Raw genomic sequence first — 25,289 nt, 5'->3', positions numbered from 1 at the left:
CACCGTTTGCATCCAGACATATTGTTAGACGGAACAAACTAAACCATTTATTATAAATACTAGGTTCGGAGAGTACATCTGTAACACCTGGACCGATGCTAATTTGAGGGGCTTTTTATTGAAAACGGAAAGATAGCTTTTATAACACAGAAATGAAGAACATAGAAGGAGAAACGCACATTTTTAAACTTGATAATATATCTGGATATTTAGGAGATTGCAGACCTAAACAAACTTTGACATTTTTAGTTTCCTCATCAATTTTACGTGCACATACATTCACAAGTGAATCACCCCAAATTTCTTAACTACATCTCGCCCTTTCCCGAATAAGTTAACTTTATGAATGGGATAGGCAGGTTTCACTGGTACTAATAAAACTAACAACCCAATTTTGAATTAGCAGGATCCGATGCCGCACATTTAAAGGGCCAGAGCACCAATTTTTGACTCACTGACTCTCATGCTTAAAACCTAACGTAGTTTAAAAACTCTTTCCCGAGTACTTTCAGTTTGTGGACTCTATTCAGGCTATACTTTCCGGTCACCGGAGGGGGAAGGGGGGAATTTTGGAGAAGGGTAGTGCGGGGGTGGTTGGGGGGAGGGGATGATGGCAAAGTAAAGGAGTAGGTTTGGGTTGCAGTTTCCTTGTATTCGGTATCCTGTCCCCTCCTTATCCAATGACAGGCTCCTCCCCTCCAGTGCTGATGACACTAGAACCTCCTTAAGTTGCGTCGCGCCACAGCTGTCTGAGAACACTGAGCTGCCTGGCGCCGTCCTGATACTTTCAGAAAGAATGCATTCCCTGTAAAAAAAAAAAAAAGGAAAGGAAAGAAAGAAAGAGGGAGAGAGGGAGGAGAAAGAGAAGGAGAGAGGGAGGAGAAAGAGAGGGAGAGAGGGAGAGAGGGAGAGAGGGAGAGAAGGAGAGAGAGAGAGAGAGAGAGAGAGAGAGAGAGAGAGAGAGAGAGAGAGAGAGAGAGAGAGAGAGAGAGAATCTGATCAAGCAGTTTCTGCTTCTCTCTCGGGTCACACACTGCTCCCCACTATCGAGGTTGGTACTGTATCTGCATTTCTTTTTTTGTTTTTCTTTTAAAATTTCTACATGTGGAAGGATCTCTCTTCTCTGCTCTCCTCTCCTCTTTTCTTCATTCTTCCGCTGTTGGAAGGTTTCTTAAAGAGTGGATTTTTACAGGTTTGAAAATTTACAGTGCTGGGGTTAAAGTTGCACAGACCAGGGGCTCTTGGGATACAGCCTGGGGTCGATTTTGTCCCCTTGAGCCCTTCTTTAAAAAAAAAAATTGTTTTTCTAGAGGCAGGAATCCACAGAACTTGGGAGGGGGGAGGGCTTGCGTTTGTTAAAAGGAAAGAAAAACCATTCTTGGTATAGTTTGCAGTGACTGTCTTAGGACGTTGTGTGTGTATGTGTGTGTGCCGAGTTCTGCAGGCTATAGACGCCTCTGTAGTATGTATGTGCTCGTGTGTGCATGCTTGTGATCTGTCTGTATGGGAGGTGGTGCCAGTTCATAAAACTCAGGTGCTAAAGTACTTAAGTGCTCATCCAGTTTTCCCCCCTCTTTCCTTTACAGGTGACCCGAGGAGAGACTCATCTTGGAGGAGCTGAGGAAAATCCGTGGGGAATCTCATTTTTAAACATTTAAATCATCACCATAAAAATTCTTCCTTACCTTTTCCCCACTTATTTGGAATTTATTATTTCTCCCTTTCTCCCTTATTTGAAACAATTCTAAAAGACAAAACCCAATTCCCTTCTCTTCATTCCCATTCTCCCTATTCCCTACTACTTTCTCGCTGAAAAACTAGAGAACCCCCCCCCCCCACCACCACCACCGACAACAGCAACTGAAAAGAAAAACAAAACAAAACCCAGCCCCTAAGCAAAAACCGAACACCTTCAGAATTCTGAGCTGTCTTTCCGGGGAAGACCGCGCTCGAGAGCGTGATCGAGGCGATGGAGGTGACCACGGACCAACCCCGCTGGGTCAGTCACCATCACCCAGCAGTTCTGAATGGCCAGCACCCAGACACTCACCACCCGGGGCTCAGCCACTCTTACATGGACCCCTCACAGTACCCTCTGCCGGAGGAAGTGGATGTACTTTTTAACATCGACGGACAAGGCAACCACGTCCCATCTTACTACGGAAACTCGGTTAGGGCCACGGTACAGAGATATCCTCCGACCCATCATGGTGAGTAGATTTGATTTCCTTATCTCGTTTCTTTAGTTGGGCCCAAATTTCTAGACACCTCAGCCTATCCTGCCTACCTCTCCTGAGGCTCGAGGAAGAGACAGTTTCACGTGAAGGAGGCATGGGGACTTTGGAGGGTTGGGGAGAAGTAGAAATAAACTTGATTTCCTTTACTCATTCTGGTTTGGAAATGGTAGTGGTTTCTGTTCAGAACAGAAATGGCAAAGGCCATTTATTAAAAACAAAAACAAAACCAAAAAACCAAAACAGCAACACACAAACCTGTTCATGTAAGTGATGTGAATAACAGGAAAAGAGCTTACTTGTCCTCTGATCCAAAGGTGTAGGCTCTCTCTGCAAGGAGCACACAGTCCTGGTCTAGCCAGCCCTCTACCTGGCCAGAGTTGCCATTCTTCAGATGCATTCCAGTTTGGGGGAACTTGGAGGTTCAAAGGAGAGGAGGGGGCAGGGATTTAGGGGGACCACGTAGTCTGCCTCAGCTAAGCTGTGACGCCCCCAACTGTGAATGCCCGTGTAGCCCAGGATCCCAGACAGCTTGTATTTCAAGCATGTGGGTGAAAATTGAAAGAGAGGGAGCTACCTAAGATAACTTTTTCTGGTTCTTTTATATTTTGGAAACTCTTTCTGAGTTGGGGCAATTGGTTCATCCAAGCATATCTGCATTTGCAACTTCAGGCAAACTTTCAGCAAAGCTAGAGATTTATTTATATGTATGACTCCTGGGGCCTCTGCCTGAAAGGGAATATATTCAGATCCCTGCAGTTTTCTTGCTTCCTTGGCATTAGGGAAATGTAATTCAGACTTGTAGACTGTAAAACAAGCAGGACATTTCATAGAAAGTCTGGGTATTAACTTTAAGGATTCAAGACTTCTTAGATTCCCGGCTCCACAGAATTTTCCTGTCGGGCTTTGCCTCAGAATTCCTGGGGATCGCTTTCACTCTCAATCTGTCTCTGAAGATATACCTTCCTAGTTCCCTCTTTAAGGCCTACTGTTATTCACTGATGTCCCTTTAAAGATTAAGGATTTAATTTTCATTTTTTTAAAATTAAGGAGAAGATTTGAGTTATTACATATTGTTTTTTCTTCCTTTGAGAAGTTTGGGGGAGGTATGAAATTAACAAAAAAAAAAAAAAGGCAACCTGGAAATAACTATACTCTCCAAACAAAAATGCTAAGATTTTAAAACATGAATTGATTCCTGTAAAAGAAAGAGAAGCAAAAACTGAGGCAGAACAAAACGTGGGGTTCCTATTGCAAGAATGATGCCCCCAGATTCCCTCTATAGATTGCTGACAAAGTTCCTCAGTACCAGACTTCAGGGGTCTGCTGCTACCAGATTTTAAAACAATTGTTTCTGCAGATGGAGCGCTCTTTGCCCTTACTCAGTGCATATCAGCAGTTAAGTGGAAATACAATCGATGAAGACTTAATGTTATTTACTATACTACTTCCTGGATAATAGTGAATCTTGACCCTTTATGTTCAAAGAACTCCCTTTCCACATCCCCTCCCCTTCCTCTCTCAGATTTTAGTTTCAGTATTGTTTTTAATGGTTAATAGAATAGTAAACATTAATGTGAATGTTGGATTAAAGGATTAATAGGTGTCTGGATCTGTAGGTACAATTCTAATGTGCACATTTCTATGTGACTTCAGCTATATCTAGCTCTGGTTTATGAGTATTTAAAGTGAGATATATGGGTTACCCCAAAGTCATCCTAGGTGATAAATACCTAATACATATCCCAAGTTCCAATTCAATCTTTGTTTTAAAAGCCCATCTGGGATTCATTTTATTTTCATCCATAACCTGTCTTGGAAGGGAGAGTAAAGCATAAGGGTTGCTGTCCCCAGCTTGGACATTTTCTCTGACAGAGCATTTTGAAAGCTCTTGGCAAAAGTCATCCAAGTCCTTTTGGAAGTAGTCAGGCTGCCATCAGCAAGTGTTGCATTCTGTTAGCCCGGAAATAACCCTCAAATTTCCCCTACCCTTTTTCCAAAACCAATTTTTTCCCTTCCTGTTTCTGCAGTTTTCAGCCAGGGGCTTCTATAAGGGGTGTGATCTTGGTGTTAAAGAACTTAAATGTGTTGGGAATATTTCCATTTTAGAATGGAAGGAAGGAAGGGAAGTGAGGGAAAGGGAAGGAAAGAAGGAAGGAAGGAAGGAAGCAGAAGAGAGGGATAAAGAGTTGGAGGGAAACTCAGGTCCCTTTGGACTTGGTGGTTTCCAGCTTTCAATCCTCATCAACCATGGAGATCAGAGTGGTGGTGGTGGGGGGGGGTATTGAGGAGCTAGCAGAGGTCTATTGAAGAGAAACAAACCAGAGTTTAGGAAAAAGATAGGAGGGAATGTGATTTAGGAAGTGTGCTGGGAGAGGTTAAGTAAGGTATGGGATCCTGCCTACCCAGCAAACTATAGGCCCAAATAGCTACTAATCAGGACTGGGGAACCAGGGAGAAGGGTCTCTTTCACCTTCCCTAAAAAGACTCTTGGGGTTAGGATCCATTCCCCAGGCTCCATTCAGAGTGGCAGGAAATCCCACCTTGCTTTCACACTCGTTAGCATAGATTGTGCGGCTTTTCTTTGTAGAGAGGTCGAGGAAGCTCCAGGGAAGCCCTGGTGTGTTTGAGTCACCCACTGTATTGCAGCAGTGTGATTTCAATCCCACTTCTCTTTTTTGCCCCTTTCCTTCTTCATCTGTCCCCTCACCCCCACTCCCTTTCACTGCAGGGAGCCAAGTTTGCCGCCCTCCTCTTCTTCACGGATCCCTGCCCTGGCTGGACGGTGGAAAGGCCCTGGGGAGTCACCACAGTGCTTCGCCCTGGAACCTCAGTCCCTTTTCCAAGACCTCCATTCACCACGGCTCCCCGGGACCCCTCTCGGTCTACCCGCCGGCCTCATCTTCCTCACTGTCGGGAGGTCACTCTAGCCCGCACCTCTTCACCTTCCCTCCCACCCCTCCGAAGGATGTTTCCCCGGACCCGTCCCTTTCCACCCCAGGCTCAGCCGGTTCAGCTCGACAGGATGAGAAGGAGTGCATTAAATACCAGGTGTCCCTTCCTGACACCATGAAGCTGGAGTCATCTCACTCCCGAGGCAGCATGGCTACACTTGGGGGAGCCTCTTCATCTGCCCATCACCCCATCACCACTTATCCTCCCTACGTCCCCGAATATAGCTCTGGACTCTTCCCTCCCGGTAGCCTGCTGGGGGGATCGCCCACAGGGTTCGGATGTAAGTCGAGGCCAAAAGCAAGATCCAGCACAGGTAGGATCTGTCTTCCGTCTCTGCCGACTCTGTCTTTTCCCCTTTTCTCTCCTCTGCGCTGAGACCTAATCTTCCCGTCTTTCCCCTAAGTTCAGGGCTCACTACCTTGCATGGGAAAGACAGAAGAGATGGGGGTTTTTCCCCTCCTTTAAGTATTAATGCTTTGATTCCCTCTTTCTTCCAAACCAGGGACTAGTTTTGAGACATGTCCGATCTTATCCCTCTGGTCTTTAGAATCTGAGGGAAAAACAGATTCAGTGTAAGGCTCTTGCAGTGAACTAGTGGTTGCGGGGAAGAAGAAAACCAAAACTGAAATAATACTCCTGCCCTTCAAAAACTAGAATTTTTTATATGCTGAAAATGACTTTTAATCACTTTCCAAGACAAAATGGGAGTCCAAGAGAAAAAGTTTAATGTCTAATATAAAAAGTAAACCTCTCGAATGTAAAACAGGAATTACCCTGTAACCTTGGTACTATCTGTTCAGAGTTTGTCTCCCCCCTCCTTCCCATCCCAGTTTAAAAAGGGTAGCTTGAGTCAACGACACGACTTTTGGGGGTATGGTGGCAAAGACCCTAATTAGGGTCTTAATAAATTCTTAAAATAAGAGAAAGACCTTTGCCTGTCAGGGTTCCACATGCGAGAGGAAAAAGAGGGATGATTGGGGTAGCCTGGAGAAGACAACGCTGAATTTGAAATTAAAAGCCATATCTTATTATTAATCTCTAACTCTCTTCTTGTGCCTACTCTCTCTGTGTCCTCTCAACCTAGTAAGAGAGAAATACCTTGGATTTGACATGCAAGCCAAAGAGAACAGAAAAGAATATGGAAAGGTTTTTCAGGTGTGACCCTCTCACACATTTTCTCATTCTCTCACACAAATCAAGTCTAATCCGGAAATAGAGCATATTTATTTTATTGGTGCAGCCACCTGATTGAACAAAAGCCAAAAGTAAAAAAAGTAAAAATAAACAATTGAGCTGGGATTTTTGCCTCAAAGTAATAAAACAAAAACCTCACGGATTTTCTCTTCCATCAGAACAATTGGAGTCAGAGAAAGAGGGTTTTTCAAATTCTATTTATTGATTGATTGATTTTGTGAATCGTGTGGTATTGCCTTCGGATTCTGCTGTTTAAGGCTGGGTTTTTCTTCAGAACAGCCCAAAAGTCTTGACTCTGCAACCTGAGTGGGTTCTCTGTAAAAAGAAAAAGTGAAATCCCACTGCCTAGTGTGGGTGAGAAGAGCAGCCTCAAACCAGAGTTTCCAAGGCCCCTGGTGGTTGTTTCCCCCCTACTGTGGAGGTAGGGGCTTGGGAGCCCAGGAACCATGAGATCAGTTTTCAGGGCTTTTTCCAGGGTGACATTTACTCCGACTGTCTGAGCAGGACTGTCTCTATTTAGTTGATATGTTTTAGCTAATCCAATTATTTTCAGACTGCTGCACGCGACAGTTGCATTGTTTATCCCGCGCCAGGAACTTTAATAGAGTCCGGATGCGGTTAGGCTGACAAAAAAACTCAGACCTGCATGTTCTGTACATGAAAGTAGATGAGAGGGAGAAAAAGGGAGGGAGGCTAGATGGAGGAGACAGACAAAAAGCAAGAGAAAGGACGAGAGAGAGAGAGAGAGAGAGAGAGAGAGAGAGAGAGAGAGAGAGAGAGAGAGAGAGAGAGAGAGAGAGAAACACCCAGTCGGTCCTAGAGTGACCTGTTGTGCTATGAAAAAGGGCTCTTTTTGAGGTCAGGTTGTTGGTGGTTTTGGGACTTATTTGAGGGAATCAGTTTGGAATACTAGAAATCCTGAGGGAGAGAAGCTGAGTTTGGGGGCTGATTTTTAACGCCAGCAACTTCCTGTATTTTGGGGGGTAGCATGGAAGTCCCCATTCTAGGGGGAAGAAGGAGAGATAATTGTCGATAGTCAATGCTCCAGCTTGCCTTGCTGGTGCTGGTGGTTGGAGGAAGGGGTTGGGGAGAGACCCGAATTTCCCAAAAGCACTCTTTCCCTTCCTGGGCTCCTCTCCCTTGTTTTATTCCCCACCCCATTTTTGTGCATGCCTCTCTAAGGACTATCTGATTATCTAGAAAAGAGGGCTGTGGTTAACATAAACCAAAACTAGGAATACCTACTTTTTTTTTTTTTGGTATCCTGGTTCAATTTCAACCTGATTTTTTTTGGGGGGTGGAGTTACTCCCTACTCCTTCCTCTCCCCATTTCCACAGTCACCAAATTACAAAGTAGGACCCCTGGGCAACTGGGTATTAGGGAACAATGTTGGAGAGAAAGGTTGTTTCAAAGGACCCTTTGGTGGGAAGACCCTCTAAGGCAGGTGAGGAATTTGAGGGGAAGAGATTCGCTTAGTTTTAGTGTTGTTAAAAAAAAAAATCTTCAAAAAGTCAATGCAGTTACTAACCGAGCAGAAAAGAAAGAGGGGCTGCAGCATTTTGGAAGAACGGTTGAAGTTGTGGTTAGAGTGGCTATGGTTTTTTTTTTTAAACGCCTGGGTGTTTGTGCTCAAATACAACTTTTTTTTTGGGGGGGGAGAACAAATCGTTCTGTATAGGGTCATTTCTAGTCTCCCCCTCCCTGGGCAAAGTAGCCTGCTGTTCCCTCAATCTCCTGCCCCACCCCTAACCCCAACTCCATTACCAGCCCTCTCTGATTTGGGTTCGATGGCCTCGGGGTCCCTCCGAGCAACCAAACCAAAAATCAAGTGGTGTTTGAAACTGGCTGTTGAATGTCAAGAGGCCTCGCAGCTTTGTGGTTCTGACACCTAAAGGGAGGTGTCATTGTAAGCTATTCACCCAAAGCACAGGAAAAAAAAAAGAAACAGAGAAAGAGGGGGAAGAAATAAAGAAAAGGACCAAGAGAGTCTCATCATCTATTAAAAAAAAAAAGATGGTAATTTGTAAGAAGCCACAGACTTGAAATAAGCAACAGCAACCAGAAAAACCCCAACAAACCCCATACCCCTAATGAATTGAGAATGAATTGCCCACTAGAGCCTCGACTCAGGCTTAATGTGGTACTACTGGAAGAAGTAATCAGCTGTTCCCTTAATTTAATACTCAGCAGTTCCCCCTGAAAAGGAAGCAGTCATCCTTCCTCTCCCCCCGAAATAAAGTCAATCTGACAAAACAGATCAGAGATTCTTTTAAAGTACCCATTCTGCTTAGTAAACTCTTGAACATTCAGAGATCACTGATTCCTAATGAAGCTGAGTTGGGGGTGGGCTCAAGCTTGGAGACATGAGGAGGTGATAGGTCAGGCAAAGTCTTTTGCTTCCTATCACAGAAGCAGAAATTAAGTGGGTCTTTTCAACAGTCTTGTTCCTGACCACCTCCTTAGTGAGACTGTCTGCAGAGACGAATACTCAATGGTACAGGGAGGGACCTAAGAAAAAGCTCAAGGAGTCTTGGTTGTGTTGTGGGCTCAGAAAGGTCCCTTGTCTCCCATAGGATTATTGTGGCAGTTCCAAGAGTCATTATACCCCAACTCTTTCCATCCCCCTTTTTTCCTTTCTTAGTACACACCCATTTTCTCACTCCCTTTAGATTTAAGGCCCCAAATAAAAATGTTACGAATACAACTTAATGCATCCTTTAAAATCTTAGCATCTAACACTCTAAGGGGGAAAAACCCACTCCCCAAAAGACCTACAGAATGTAGAATTTTAGATTTATAAAGAAGCTTAAAGATAAAGATATAAAGATAAAAAACTTAATTACCTCCCACAATCCAATCCCTCTTAAACAAGACAAAATAAAAAAGCACAAAGACATGCAAAACAGCAAAACAGTTAACAATAAAATCTTTTCAGGGTGATTTAAAAAAGGACTAGTGGTTTCTCTTTTCTAGATGTTTGTCCCCTCCCCTATCAATTTGGAATTGGAATTTTAAGTGAATGAAATAGAAATACCCACAGGTACATTCTCCCTTTCCCCCAAGTTTAGACTATCCTGTTTCCAAAGAGCAGATGTCAAATCATCCTTTCTCCCCTTTCAGGGGTCCAATTTTCTTAAATTTCCCTCTAGCTCCTACTTAATATTTTCATATTTTCCTGGTGAAATTTTTCTCCAATTTGTTTATTTATTTCTTGAAACAAAACCTTTTGACCCTCAGAGGTTCTCCCTACTTCCCTTTCTCCCAAATAATTCAAGTTTAATCATCTTGACCTTTGAAGACACTTAGGATCACTGATGTTTAGTCCTCAGAACCCAAGGCAAGGGTAGGAATAGGGTCAGAGAGTTCAACAAGAAGGAGTAAGAGAAACTGGCAGCAAAATCCACCAGTCACCAAGAAAACTAAGTGCTACAGTCGCCCTAGTAAAAATAATTTAAAAGGTCGTGTTCCAACTTAGCTGGAAAGAAATTGGTCCACAAACTCTCCTGTTACACAGGCCTCCATGGTCTTGTGTCTCTCTTGGGTTCTCATTGGTCAGCAATAAATACGTGACTTTGCTTGACTTACTTTTCCACAAACAACAACAAAGAAGTCTTTGCCCATTTAGCCTAAAATTAACCAGTTACCCCTATGGTTCTTCTTTCCCTTCAGCAATTTGCTCTACAAAAATTCTCCCAGTTTTCATCTCCTTCCTTTTGGATTTCTCTCTCAGCATACCTTTTCTCCTTTTGACTTTTCTTTTTTCTTCTTCATCAACCCCATTTCGAAATTTCTCTGTCCCCTCTTAATCAGAGTTTACGCTTTTCCTATGAAGCTTTGAGTCAAAGTTTAGTTATTTCTGAATCCAGCTAAGTGACCAGTGAAAACCTTAACACCAGCATGTCTATAGATTGGGATAGTCCCTTAATTTACTACCGCCTATCCAATGGAGTTTATAGCTTAAATGGACTATGAATCCAAAGGCCTATTTAGCTTCTTTCAACTACTTCAATTGGTCTGTCATATTAATCTATTATCCATCTATCTGTGCATCATCTTTATATTTTCTCCTAATATATGCTGTCTAACACACACATATAAATATAAAAACATATACACTAATCTGAAAACAAGAAATGAAAATAGGTCACCCCATTTTCTTTTCCTTTTAATATGAGACACTGCAGCTGAACTTTTAATTTTTCCTCGGATTTAGAATTTTCTCAGAGAAACAGTTTAAGTTGAAATCTACTTTTCTCTATGTTGAGACTCATTCCTTCCTAATCAGGTTCCCTAAGACCCTCTCCCTCCCGACCCCCCCAAAATGGCAAAGTTCTGTGTCTATTTAGCCATGTAGAATTTTTGTTTGAGAAGTATTTATTTGTGTGAGTGAAGCAGGAGTTTTACAAGAAAGGAACAGATAATCAATATTTTCAGCAAGAGTTGGGGGGAAATTCTCTCCCCAAAAGGAGGAAAAAAACCCCTTCCTTTTTCCAATTTTCCTTTCACAGCCCACACCCTAGGTTACTCAGCCTTCATGTGTGTTTTCCATAAGTGACTTATGTGTGATCTTGTTTCCAGAAGGCAGGGAGTGTGTAAACTGTGGGGCAACCTCAACCCCATTGTGGAGGAGAGATGGTACTGGTCACTACCTGTGTAATGCCTGTGGACTCTACCACAAAATGAATGGACAGAACCGACCCCTTATTAAGCCCAAGCGGAGGCTGGTAAGTTTTTGAGAAGCATCGATCCAATCACTAACCTTTTTGTGTTTTTAATTTCCTCTTTTCAGGAAGGGGGAGGTTTTGTTTTGTTTTGTTTTGGTTTTTTTTTGCAGGAAATTGGCAGGACAACCCAAACTCATGTCAGATTTCTCAGGAAAGGGGTCTCCCCCTTTACTTTTCTTTCTCCATCCCCATATCAGACTTATTAAGAATATGTCTGCCAGGTTACTAAATCTTGGGCCTGTGTCTTATTAGGACAATTGCTTTTACAGGACCAGAATGGGTGATTTTCAAATATACTAGAAGCTCAATATAACACTTTTCCCCAGAGGGAAGAATTTATTATAAGGTGGACCTCTTCCAAAGGGGTTTAGTTACTGAAGGAATAACAGGTAGTTCCAAGGCAGGAATCTGAAAGACAATACTTAATCATAGCCATAATGTAATATGAATTCAAAGTCTATTTGTTAGTTGGATTGTAAATAAACAACCAGCTATATCACACAGAAATGTTCTTTTCCTTCCTCTTTGGGATTAGGAACTGAGGATTCCTCAATACAGAAATTCCTCTGGGAGAAATTGTATTACTTTTCCCCTAACTTTCATGAGTAGGAAAAATAAAGAAATCTAGGTAGATCATTAATATTTTGGTTCATTTTCTGTTTGACATACCATTAACTCGTGTGTTTTTTTCTAACTTCTTGCCTATTAGGAGTACTCCAGAAAAAGTAGACCTATGACAATTATCTTTCCCACTCTTAATTAATAATAATAATAGTTTTCATTTCTATAACCTTTTCAGGTTTATAAAATACTTTCCTTAAAGGAGACAGAGGATCATATAGCTTAAGTGATTTGTCCATAGTCACCATTTATAAGTGTTGGAACTGGGACAGAAGACCCAGGAAATACCTAAGAGAAGTTTATTTATAGCCTTAACTTTGGATCTATCAACAAGATTGAGTGGAACAGTGTAGCAAAGACAATGTATGCTTAGCAAATGATAAATTTCAACACGCAGAAAAGTAGCTAGACAAGGGTCTTTTTTTGTGTGTGTGTGTGTGGTGGTGATGACATTCAATGAGCACTAAAAACTCAGAAAGGGAGGAGGAGGAATTTCTCCTTCCAGATCAATAGATGAATTAGCATCCACCAAAATCTAAGGAAAAAAAAAAGGCCTCTGTAGTGTTTTTTAAAGAAGTAGTTGCACTTCCCATCAACCAACACCTTTCACATCCTCTCTAGAAGAAGGAAAAACTTTCTAGGGATGGAAGTGCTCACAAGGCTTTGATTTTTTGGCAAGTCATAGATCTCCATGCTTTTTTCTTTTCTTTGTCAGTCTTCCCTTCAACTCTCTCAACCCCCCACATATAGGTTTTTTTTTTCCTTTCTCTTATGTGCAAAGCTAACTTCCTAGGAAAAAGCTGCCGGATATCTGAGTACTGGAGATAACTCATAAACAACAGCTCTGTTTCCCCAACTTAAACATTAAGATGTTTGAACGGATCAGAACTAGAAGTATTTGAAAAAAACAGCTGGAGGTGTTAGCGTAAAATGAGGGTGATCACACCACAAAAGAATGTTCTGAATCACCCAAAACCTGGCCTTGGTTAAAAAAAAACCCCTCTTTTCCTAAAATGTTTAATACCCTTAAAGTGCAGAAAGTGAGAAAAAATGAAGAAAACAAGGTGTGTGTGTGTACGTGCATATATGCATGTGTGTAAAAGTGTATTCACATACACATATCCAGGGGCTACCTACAAATTGGATGTTTTTTCTCTGACTTATTGTCTATACAGACTGCAGGTTGGGAAGACATTTTAAAAAAATCATTCTGCCTTGACTCAGCTTCCCCACGAAAGCACTAGAACTCTGAGTAATAATTGATTTTCATTTTAAAGTTCAGTTGCTATTACATTTTCACCTGTCATTCCTTTCTTAATCATCCTTTCTGGAGAAATTTATAACTTTAGTTCCTTAGAAATGAAATACACCTGAAACCTATTCAGACTTTGCTTATCCTTGAGTGACATTTTAACTGCTAGATCTACAGAACCTCTGTTTTCTTCTCTCCTTCCAAATAGATCTTTCCTCCAACTCTATATTGTCCCTTGTTTGCTAGCTCCACCCTACCTCCCAACCCCCAGACTCAATCATTTCAGATTTGGAGAAATATACCCAAGCTCATAATAGAACATTTCTGACAGATACACATCTACCATTAAATAAACTAATACAAGACATAAATATTCCTTTCAAAGAGAATCAGAGGGTTTTTCCCCTTAGTGATAACAGGGTTTTTAGAATTTCTCACTAGTAGAAAGTAGTTGAACCACTTGCAATATTAATGACATTTGCCTCCTGTTAGTAGGCTGAAGAGTAAGACTTTTAAAAGAGCTTCTGCATAAGTTAGTGTAAAAAAAAAAGTTAGTGTAAAGCTGGCCAGACCGAAGGCATTTTTTGCAGTCTGTTTGTATTCATGCCATTATCCATATTAGCCTTGGTTTAGGTTTGATGTTTGTTTTGTTTTGTGTTTGTTTTTTGAGCTAGCATTATGTATTTGTAAAATGTAATATTTACATTCATATGATACTATATAGTAACCAAACACTTTTGTTTTTTTGAGCTAGCACTATATATGTGTATATATATAATATATTTACATTCACATAATAATATATAATAATCAAACTCAGTTTTTTTGAGCTAGTATTATACAGTTGTAAAATATGATATTAGCATTTATATAATAATATATGATGACTGAACTCTTGGTCTGGGAAAGTCAGGGACAATCAATGTACTAATAACTTCTGTGAATTATTTTAAAACATACTCAAGGAAAGTTCATAATAATTATTAAATTAATACTTTTAATTTGTATATATATATATATATATATATATATATATATATATATGAAATGATTTCTTGGGGATTTCACTATTAACATTTGGTCCCTTATGAGGTTTTTCTTCTTTTTATCTTAATAGTGTTTTTGTCCAGTTACATGCAAAGAGAGAGGTGACAGTTTTAAAAGACTCTAAGGTATATAGAATTAAGAGTCAGTGCTCTTGGGATGCGGTGAACAGTCCACACAACTTGGTTAGCAACAGATCACTAAGGTTTCTCAAAGAAGTTATTTTTGGAGACTCTTAATTTCTAAATCAGTATTCTCTAGGGAACAAAGTAAAATTTCTAAAAATTATGACACTGGTATTTAGGAATTAAGGAATCAGGTGTTCATTTGCAGAACAGTTTGGTAATTTTGAAAGGAAGAGTAACATTATTAAGTCAAAATAGCTACTGATTTATCAATTTTTTGGCGACGTTGTGCGTTTGCTCAATATTACACCAAGAGAAAAGTTAGACCAGAGTCAATCTAGCTTCACTTTCTGGTTGTTATATCATACTTCATTTTCCTGGTACACAATCCACTTGATTAACAGCTCTGTTCCATGTCTTGCCCCTGCCTTTTTTTCTTTTTCTTTTTTGGTGTGTGTGTGTGGGAGACACGTAGGGGAAAGGGAGACATTGGATATAGATTTTTTAAAAAGTGTATAATTTAGTCCCACCAATTCTTTTAACAGTGTGGAAAGTGATGAAAAACTTTATATATATATATATATATATATATATATATATATATATATATATATATATATATATGTGTGTGTGTGTGTGTGTGTGTGTGTGTTTGCTACAGGCATAAAATGGCCCTTTTCCAGTATTACTAAGGAGTTAGAAATGAAAAATAAAATAGTTAAATAGTTTTAGGGACTTAAAAAATTGTTGAAATAAGAATCCTTTTGACGTTCATTTTTTCTAGTCATGTCCAATTCTTTGTGACCCCATTTGGGTTTTTCTTGGCAGAGATACTGGAGTGGTTTGCCATTTCCTTCTCCAGTTCATTTTACAGAAGAGAAAGTGAGGTAAACAGGATTAAGTGACTTGTCCAAGGTCACAGCTAGTAAATGTCTAAAGCTAGATATGAATTCAGTAAGATGAGTCTTCCTGACTCCAGGCCCTGCACACCAACCTTTTGAAGAGACATAAATGTAACAACATAACCAGGGAATCCAGGGAAGAGAATAAGGATTTAATTAAGCTCCTACTAATGTGTCAGGCACTGTGCTCCATGTGCTACAAATATCTCATTTGAAGAGATCACATGGGCATTGCCTCTGATACTGTACTATTCTGCATGTGAGTGCTCGATTAGTTTACTAAATGTATTGGCACGCCTAGGCATATATCAGGGTATTTGGGGCAGGGATGGGGCTGGGGAGGAAGGAGAAAAGGGAAGAAATGTGGGAAGAAGGGGAGGAAGAGGAAAGAAAATCAGGTTATCTGGCTGAAGAAGACCTAATGTTTTTATTGAGTAACAAATTTCCTTGTTTTTAGTTAGTTTCATTGGCTTGAAACAACTTGAAGGGTGAGAGTAGTAGCAAGGAGTAAAGTTTGAAATATAGGCTGCGTGAAATACCACTTTCAACAGTGGTCTCAAAATATTATAGTCTTATTGACAAGTCACTGAAGGATACCTGACTCAGTGCTTCACAAGTTATAGAAAATATTCTACTTGCATCAATCCTCACATCCTCTCCCATATACTACTTCCTTCTCATTTTTTTTTACTTTCCTTTTAGTTACCTGTGCTTTTTTATATTCATGTTCCTTTATTTTGTATATCTCATGCTTGATACAATGGTGGCCTTTTTGTCTTTTGTTGTCATCGTGCCCATTTGCTTAGTAGCATTTGTTTATATTGATTTTAACTGGAAACTTTGCTGTGAAAGCAGTTCTATAGCCCTGGACCCAACAAGTGGAACTACTAACCCAGGGGGATGTGAAACTTCATGCTGTGGCCTGTAGGCCCCTGAAAAGTAATTTCCTAGTGCGTTCTAGGGGTGTCTGGAGGAGAGTGGCTATCCTCCAAGTGTCTTCCTTGTAAGGTTACCCCTCCACCCACCCCACCCCCCACTTACCTCAGACCAAATATGAGGTTAAAGTTAAAACAGTCAGACCCATGTACTCCAACGTAAATGAATTAGCTCTGCTTAGGTTTGTCTAAGCCGATTTTGGGGATCTTCATCACTTTCATGTGGGCCACTTGCTAGTTTTGATTTCAATGACAATTTCTTTCTTTTTTTTTCTAAAGTCTTAACATATTTTACCCTCTTCCCCCTCCTTCCTCTACCCACTCCCTCCACTCCCAGTCTGCAGCCAGAAGAGCAGGTACGTCTTGTGCAAACTGTCAGACCACCACTACTACCCTGTGGAGGAGAAATGCCAATGGAGATCCCGTGTGTAATGCCTGTGGGCTCTACTACAAACTGCACAATGTAAGTGTAAACGTAGCCTCAAAGAGCCTATTGGGTGGAAGGGACTCTTTGTTCTCAGCTTTCTGGTTTCCTTTCTGTCTTCCCAGTTAATGGAACTACCTTTATTTGGGTGAGGGTATTGGCCCCAGATCACTTCTGTTTAAGTTATCATTAATGTTCAGAGGAGGGAGGCCACTAGGTAATGATTTTTGAGAAGGCCACAACAACTCATGAGTACCATCTACTAGGGGGTGGAGGGGCCGTGAACTGCATTGGAAGGGGTTCCCATCTGAATGATATCATAAATATTTGAAATATTAAAAGAAAGAATGAATGGATGAGAACCCACTTTGGAGCATTTCTGTTTTTAGTATTTTTTTTAAAAAGATTTTGTATCAGTAGCTATATAGTTTAGCCATATAATTGCCAAGTTGGGAGAGGTTTAGACACACAGAACAACATTATCCATTTAACCTGCTTTGGAAAATGCAACACGCAATGTTGCAATGTGATATGCTAAGTGTGCCTGATCTGGTTTTTCAAGAAAAAAACCATTCTCCTTGGAAAACAAAAAAAGAAGCCATTAATTATATTTTTAATGTTTCCTTGTTTTTCCTTGCTTTTTTTTCTTCCAAAGCTGACACAGGGAAAGAGAAATAGAATTATAATGTATGGGCGTCAATTCCTAAAACCGAGAGGAAAGAATCTATGGTGGGGGAGTAAAGGGGGTAGTTCAGAGGTAGTGGTGGAGAGATATCTGGAAAAGCTGTGGCTAACCCTGTGCTTTGAATTTTAAATGGGCTCCTTCTATGATTGGTGAAATGAAATGTCTCAGAGATTTCATCTGATGACTTTGTCCTAACGAGCTTGCACATGCATAGAAACCCTGAGGAAAGCAGCAATATGAAAATACCTATGCCCAGCAAAACGACTGCAGTACTTTCTCTTATGTCTTCTTGACAGAATAATAATTACCAATAATACTATTTCTCCCAATCAGAATTCCCACTTTTTATCTAACTGGGGTTGCCTGTTTTTATTTTCAAGCTTTTGACATGGGTTCCTTCTATATTTGCCATTGTTTCCCCTTCTTTTTTCTTTTTTTGTTTTTTCATTTAAAAAAAAATCTTTGCTGTTTTTTTTCACAAGCCCATGACTGTCACCTTAGTGTTATGTATACACCAAAGTAAACCTCTTTTAAAAGAGACTTTGGTCTAAAGAGCTGCCATTTTTTTTTTTTTTACCCCTCCCTCAACCCTTCCCCTCAAGCTTCTTGGCCACTCTGACCTTGGCTAAGCCTGGTGGGAAGGGAAGAAAGCATAACTTTATTTTTTGCCCAAGGGCTCTTCTGGCAGCATCTCCATCTCAACCAAGAATACCTGGGATTTGGAGAGGAAGCTCCTTTTTATTCACTTTTTCAGTAGAATTGCTTGGGTCCTGCTGGCATTGCTCAGGGATGACTAACACACCCCAGCTTTCACGGGCCTTCCCTCTCCTGACTGGGTACAGTAGAAATACTCTCCCTTTGGGAAGGAATCTCATGAATTTTCTGACTCCTTTTGTAAAATCTGCCAATTTTGCTCTCTTCACGTGGTTCCCATTTGCTATTACACTCAAGTGTGAATGGGTACTTGTTTTTAAATAATCTAGACGAAGCCCCATTTTGTACCTAAGGGGAATTCTGTTGCCCACTGGGTGGAGAGAGAGCCAAAGGTATGTGATTAATTGCTGGAAGGTTCAGCACATGTAGATTTATTGCTTTCTTTATCATTGACACCACTGATAAGAGCTCCCTCCTTCAGGGGTTGGCTGAGCTGATGTGTACATTTATATTGGGGATTTACATGGAATACAGAGAGGAAGGGGGAAAAGGAGGAGAGGTAAAGGCAGGACTAGTAGTGAAGGAGTATAGGCCTCTGTACATGAGGTAGGTCTCCCTTTATATAGCTTTGGAGATAGTCTCTACCCTCCTAGTGCTCCTAATTCTGTGTGTGTGTGTGTGTGTGTGTGTGTGTGTGTGTGTGTGAGAGAGAGAGAGAGAGAGAGAGAGAGGCAATTGGGGTTAAGTGACTTGCCCAGGGTCACACAGCTAGTAAGTGTGTAAAGTGTCTGAGGCCGGATTTGAACTCAGGTCCTCCTGAATCCAGGGCCAGTGCTCTATCCACTGCGCCACCTAGTTGCACCTCAGTGATCCTAATTCTAAGAGAAGTTGTTTCACAGTTTGCCAGTGGACCAATCCCTGCCTTATATAAGCAAGGAGATGAAGACCAAGACATGCAGAATATTCTGCAAGGAATGCTGGACCCATTCCTTTGGTATTTGCCCACGGCAGCATTTCCTAAACTGATTTGGCCATGAGATACTTTTGGACTTGAAATAAATTGATGGAACCTTAAATGTTGTTCTTTAGAATCTGGGGTTATAGAATGCCCCCGGGGGAGAAAAAAGAACCTGGGAAGTTTTTGAGAAAAAGAGAGAGAATTAAGTTTCCTTTCATATTGATAAATTCCAAGGAGAGTGTTTTGTTTACATAGATGGTATCATACTTTATAATTCAGAAGGGAAAGGATCAATAAGATCAAAATTTTCTCTTGGAACTTCCATTCACATCATATGGAATACCAGTTTCATGGAATTCATTTGGGGGAAATGCCTTGGGGGGCAGGGCTTTAGCACTGGGGGTTCCATCTGATGGCTTCATGATGTCATCCTGGGCCCTCTTGGCAACTGTGGGCATAGGAGGTATGATTTTTCAAGGTCTCCCCCAAAGTTATTCAGAGGACAAAAATATTTGTCTCTGGTTATGTGTGCGCATACTTTCATTCTGCCATATATGAGTTAAGAGAAAAATCTCACAAAAACAATTGTCAAATTTGAATTGATACTCCTCCCCAAATCAGGAGGCCGGGATATTGGGTATAATATGGGCACTTCTGTCTCAGACACGGGAAGTAGGTTTTGTTTTGTTCTTGTTTGACTAGAGATGTCACTTGTCAGCTGCTATATGATCTGGCTACCCACCCATTTGGACTCAGAGTTCTAGGAGGCTCTTGTCTGTGGTTAGTGAGGTCAGGACCAATAGGAGACATATGGGAAAATAATCCGCTTACTTAAAAAAAAGAAGTTATTTAATTTTTTCAAAGGTAGCTCTGAAAAGTGGGAAAGTTAGAAGTTAGATCTAGGTTCCAGTTCTGACTCTCCCATTAGGAAGTGTAAGCTTAAGCAAGTCACTAAACTCTTCAGACCTAAAGGGGAGCTTGGATTAGATGGCCACTATGGTCTTTTCTCTCAAGTTTGATATTTCACATTTGTAGATATGTCTCTTCCCTATACGGGAAACTCACCACACAATTTTCAATTGATTAAAGTAACCTTCTTGTACAATGAATGTAAGAATCATAGAGTCATAGATTGAGAACTAAAAGGGACCACAGAGGTCACTTAGTTTAATCCCTTCAATTTACAGATGAGGAAACAGAGCCAAAGAAGTTGTGACTTGCCCAAGGTCACAAAAGTAATAAGGTTGTAGAAATAATATTAATGATGATGGTGGTGGTGGTGATAAGTGACCTTAAAGTAGTGCTTTTAGGTTTGAAAAAAGTCCCGATATTTTTGACAGTTCTTAAAGAACCTTCTCTCTTAATAGAAGAATGTGAGTCTTTAGCCACTGTGGAGTTTGTGATCAAGAATAGCTTTCTCACTTTGTGTACTGATAGTAAGAATCCGCACTGAGATAGTTGTTGGTATGAGTTTTATTTACTTAGTGATTGGAGAAAATAATCAGTTCCCATTTTCATGGTCTTGGTGTTTCTCTTGCCCATCTAGATATCTCTGCATAGATGCAATGAGTTTCTTGCTGTTTGTCTAGGTGTGCAGCTATCTGCATATCTACATCCTTGGATCAAGGTGATGTTGTAGTAGTTAGTTATCTGGGTCTGTGTTATCTGGGGATCTTGATATTGTGCTTAGATTCTGGCTATGTACTGTTACCTGTATATCAAGATATCAGCATATAGAGACATGCCTTTGTAGATCATACTCTATGGGTATAACTGTATTCTTACCTAGCTAGAGATGGAGGTAGATGGTAGAAGGGGGCAGGGGGGAGCTGTCATCACTGTAGGCCTCAGGGTTGACCGTGATATGAGAGCTGATGAAAGAAAGTGCTGAGATTTAATTTGGGGAGTGGCTTTTTTTATCTATGTTGTGGCAACTCTCTTAGCCCTCCCAATGCAATGAGGAAATGAGCCCTATGTTGTCTACCTCAGGGATCCTGCCAACTTCTGGGCTTCAGTGGGTAGATCCAGATTCCTAGCCATCTCTCACATCTTAATTCAGGGCTCCTCTTGGGAATTTTTGTCCTTGTTGCTACCAGCTGATACAGTACTAGAGCCCTAGGAACCTGTTTGGTAGTTCTTGCTATTTCCCTAGGTGTCCATTTTCTAGTTTTATAAACAGCTGAGTGTATATCCTCAACCTTTGGAAGATATGATCTTTTCTCACAAAGGAACCAGGGTTGGAAAGAGCTATTTCTGCCCCAAGGTATATTGTTAGGCAGATTGAGCAGGTTCTTGGGATACCAGAGTTTCCCTAAGTTTCAGCTTCAGATCCTGGTATTAACCCCTTATTTCTCTTCACCTTCTTTTTCTTGGCAATAATACAAAATGGATAGAGCCACAGATGTTAAGTGACTTGCCCAAGGTCAGGCCCTACAGGTTAATAGACATATGCCCAACTCTGATTTGTGTTCATCTGACCTTGACAAGGTGTGGGAAATATCAGTCACACAATTATAGTTCTCTCCCAGCACTAGCCCTCCTCCCACTAGGTAAATCTCTCTCTCTTTTTTTTTTTTTTTGGTGAGGCAATTGGGGTTAAGTGACTTGCCCAGTGTCACACAGCTAGTAAGTGTTAAGTGTCTGAGGCCGGATTTGAACTCAGGTACTCCTGACTCCAGGGCCAGTGCTCTATCCACTGCGCCACCTAGTTGCCCCGTAAATCTCTTTTAAAGATGAAATGAGATGAGTTCAGAAGAAAAAGGCTAAAGTGTACAATGACTCTCATAGTGGAGTAGTGTGGGAGCAGTAACTGAGGTTTACCTTGCTTTGCTTCCGACTTCCAATACATGCCGTGCTTGACTTTTCATTCCTAGGCTGAGATAATTTTAGTATCTAATAAAGTATCTTTTGAAGTATTTATTATTTACTGATAGATTGATTGATTATGGACTGATTTTAGGGATAGGCAGATATTTGCCCTAGAACAAGTGGATACAACAGAGCTGAATTAACAGCTCGTAAGGGTTTGAGGTTTGATAGAGAGTATGAGGGGAGCAATTCCTTTATGAAAGGGCTATGGAGCTGAAAATAACCTGCAAGGAGGAAAATATCCATTCCAAAGCAACATTTTGTTTTGTTTTGTTTTTTGCGGGGCAATGAGGGTTAAGTGACTTGCCCAGGGTCACACAACTAGTAAATGTCAAGTGTCTGAAGCCAAATTTGAATTCAGGTCCTCCTGAATCCAGGGCTGTTGCTTTATCCACTGTGCTACCTAGCTGCCCCCAAAGCAACATTTTAATGTAAGACATCCTGCAAAGGTCAGGACCAAACCAAAATCACTTTAGAATGGTGAATACTTGCTGAGTACTTGCTGGGCTGGCTGAGAGGGAGTAGGATTGGATTTATCTTTTGAAGTCATAAATTATATTTCTGTTTTGGTTAATATGCGAGCAAAATAACATTAGGTGAAATTCCAAAAGAAGAATTAAGGAAAAAAAAAACTTCTGTAGAAATGAAGCCAACCTGATTGGGTCCCTAAAATAAGGTCTCTTGGAAGAAATATCTCTAAAATAATACAGACAAAAGTGACTGATAAACTCTAGTTCATGTGTAGTAACTCTTGGTCCCTGAAAATGAGAAATGAATCCTATGCTCCTGAAGTTTCCATTCAAATGAGTCTTGGCTCCCAGGAAAGCCTGTGGAAAGAGGGGAGGGGGGAGAGGTGGGAAGGAAGGAGGGGAAGATCAAGATACAGAGAGATCTACAGCATGAGGCGATCTGATGGTGGTGGTAGTGATGATGTATGAGACCCTCTGGGCATTTTGGAGCCAGCATGAAAGCAAAAAAAATATATATAATTAATCTTTGTTTAGATTAACAGACCCCTGACTATGAAGAAGGAAGGCATCCAGACCAGAAACCGAAAAATGTCTAGCAAATCCAAAAAATGCAAAAAGGTTCACGACAGCTTGGAGGACTTCCCCAAGAGCAGCTCCTTTAATCCGGCCGCCCTCTCCAGACACATGTCTTCTCTCAGTCATATTTCACCTTTTAGCCACTCCAGTCACATGCTGACTACTCCGACGCCGATGCACCCACCATCCAGCCTCTCTTTCGGACCTCACCATCCCTCCAGCATGGTCACTGCCATGGGTTAGACTTCCCCGTTTGATGCTTAAAGGTCTCAAAGTGAGATTTCCCCTCCCTCCCCTTTATACTTGCATTTTTGCAGGAGCAGTATCATGAAGCCTAAAAATGATGGAAATATGTTATTTGAAGGCAGAAAGAAAAGCGATGTTTGCCACTTTTTAAAAGGAGCTCACTGTGGTGTCTATGTTCTCAACCACTGAATCTGGATCCCATTTGTGAATAAGCCATTCAGACTCATATTCCCTATTTAACAGGGTCTCTAGTGCTGTGAAAAAAAATGCTGAACATTGCATATAACTTATATTGTAAGAAATATTGTACATTTGAGGAAGACTTTATTGCATCTGGGTAGCTGTAAGAAGGGCATGAAGGACACCAAGAAATTTAAAGAATTTGGGGAGAAAAAAGTGCGGAAGTAAGAAGAAACTAGGTCTAATACCCACATGGACAAACTGCCCGTTGTGTTTTCTTTCACTGGCCACAGTTGTTTGATACATTTAGAAACAAACAAACAAAAAAAAAAAAGAAGGAAAAAAGTTGTAGGCAGATCATTCATTCCAGGCTGTGGGCCTCTGCATAGGAAGAAACAATCAATTCCAGGCAATCAGTGTTAACATTCCAATATTGCCACTGAGGGTTTTCAGATAGTCATTCTCCAGACCTATATGCATTGTGAACAAGTCCCTGTAATTGTTGTTTGTATGTATAATTCAAAGTACCAAAATAAGAAAAGATGTAGATTTATTTCATCATATTATACAGACTGAATTGTATAAATTTATTTACTGCTAGTGTTAAGAACTGCTTTTTTTGTTTTAATATTTTTTTTCCTCTCTATTTTTTGGTTGAATAAACTAGATTACATTCAGTTGACCTAAGGTGGTTGTGCTCTAGAGGGTTTATTTTCCATTTTGTTTTTTGTTGGTATTTATTAAATAGCTTCCACAGGTACAGTGGCATCTGTCTTTTCACTCACTCCTCTTGCGGCCTGTGCTAATGCGGGTAGCAGTGTATGAGCTACCAATATGCATGTTAGCAACCGAGGCCTTCATTGGCCCAAGTCCTTCTGAGAGCAACCTGGCTGATTTATTAGGTCCCTTTGTGTTCTGTGCTAGTTGTCACTGCCTTAATACAGTCTGTTGGGGGGAAAAAAGCTGCAACATTTAAAAAAAACCACAAGATAACATGTCATTGAAGCGATGGCCAAGCTCTCGTAGAATGTGGTAGTTGTAGCTTATTTCAATATATGAAGCTTTTTGAAAAAAGTAATGTAAGTTGTATCCACAAGAAGGTCATTTTAACCCTGCACATTCATGAGCTATTCCTATGGGGAATTGTTTGGGTGTATGTGGGGGTCTGTTTGTCCCAGAAGAGTTTATTTTGTGGTTGAGGCAATTCTCATTGCTGTTGTACCCACCAAGCTTGAGTTCCCTTGACTTGCCTTTTTTTTTTTTTTTAAATCCCTGTGGGACCTGGGTAGGCAAAGTTCCCACAGGAGAAAATGGGACCTTTCCCTGCCTGAAACCCACAGGATGAGACTCTGTTGCAGATGGATTCCTTGTGGTAATGTTCGAGATGTAAATGAACTGGGCTGGCTCTTGGGTTTCATTTCTGTTTTGCTTTTCCACTGTTGAATGGAATAACACCGCAGTGAAGGATTTATTGGAATGTTTGTGAGACATGAAATAAGCATTTTGTAACACTGTATATTTCCCTTTTACTCTGTTGACAGAATGTGTAACTATGGTGCACATTGAAAAAAAAATCTATGTTAATCACCTCTCTGCTTTCTTAAATATTTTAAACCTAAAACTCAATGTCGAAATAAAGGAGTAGAGAATTGCTGAGATGAAAAAGGAGATCCTATTGGCTCCTAATTAACCATCTACAATGTTGTTTTCAATTACTTTTGAAGCACCAAAGGAATAATCTCACCTTTTGCCATATTAAACTTGGTAAATTTTGTCATAGTCATAATGTCTCAGGACTTGCCACCTCTTTTCTTCATGAGTAGATTTGAGTAAATGCCCTTTCACCTTGAGAACAGGGAGTTCAAATTCTTTACATTCTTTGAAAAAAAAAAACCCAACACAGCAACACCCCAACAACTTTGAGTCTTAAATAATGTAGCTGTATTGACACATTGACCATATTCCTTCCTCAGAGAAACATCATTTCATCATTCTGTATATTGTGTTAACATACTAAGGTGTTTCTAGATAATGCAAAGGGTTTTTTAAAAAAATATAAAGTTCATGGTGATGACGAGTTGGCTTATTCTTTAGAATATTATCTTAGATTTTCACGTTTTCAGTTTTTCTGTTTTCGACAAAGCACCTCAGAGAGCAATACTAGAGAGGGGTTTAATCCAGAAAAAAGCCAGACTAAGTGCTGTTGACCAATGTATTGCTACAATGTTTCTGAGTAAACTG

The 25,289-nt window shown here is 40.6% G+C and overlaps 1 protein-coding gene across 2 annotated transcripts; it reads left to right on the top strand.

Annotated features, from left to right (window-relative positions):
* The first annotated feature begins 929 nt into the window (after positions 1-929).
* On the top strand, positions 930-25,289 carry GATA3 (GATA binding protein 3). 2 transcript variants are annotated; one of them, XM_043967198.1, is made up of 6 exons: positions 930-1,051; positions 1,587-2,210; positions 4,966-5,502; positions 10,966-11,108; positions 16,325-16,450; positions 22,581-25,289. In XM_043967198.1, exons 2-6 carry the CDS (start codon positions 1,970-1,972, stop codon positions 22,863-22,865), a joined length of 1,332 nt encoding a protein of 443 aa, XP_043823133.1. In that variant the 5' UTR covers positions 930-1,051; positions 1,587-1,969; the 3' UTR covers positions 22,866-25,289. The 2 variants fall into 2 exon arrangements, with proteins under 2 accessions (XP_043823133.1, XP_043823132.1); XM_043967197.1 differs by having other exon boundaries at positions 10,963-11,108.

Source organism: Dromiciops gliroides, chromosome 5 (genome assembly GCF_019393635.1).
Source record: "Dromiciops gliroides isolate mDroGli1 chromosome 5, mDroGli1.pri, whole genome shotgun sequence".
Taxonomy (NCBI): domain Eukaryota; kingdom Metazoa; phylum Chordata; class Mammalia; order Microbiotheria; family Microbiotheriidae; genus Dromiciops; species Dromiciops gliroides.
Note: the sequence above shows the minus strand (reverse complement) of the source record. Positions and strands in the feature narration are given on the sequence as shown.

Bases quoted from the DNA above. Each gene is read 5' to 3' on its own strand.
- GATA3 (XM_043967197.1), top strand. From the start codon at position 1,970: ATGGAGGTGACCACGGACCAACCCCGCTGGGTCAGTCACCATCACCCA. The intron at 11,109-16,324 runs GTAAGTTTTTGA...CTCCACTCCCAG, and splicing joins TTAAGCCCAAGCGGAGGCTG to TCTGCAGCCAGAAGAGCAGG. The intron at 16,451-22,580 runs GTAAGTGTAAAC...ATCTTTGTTTAG, and splicing joins TCTACTACAAACTGCACAAT to ATTAACAGACCCCTGACTAT.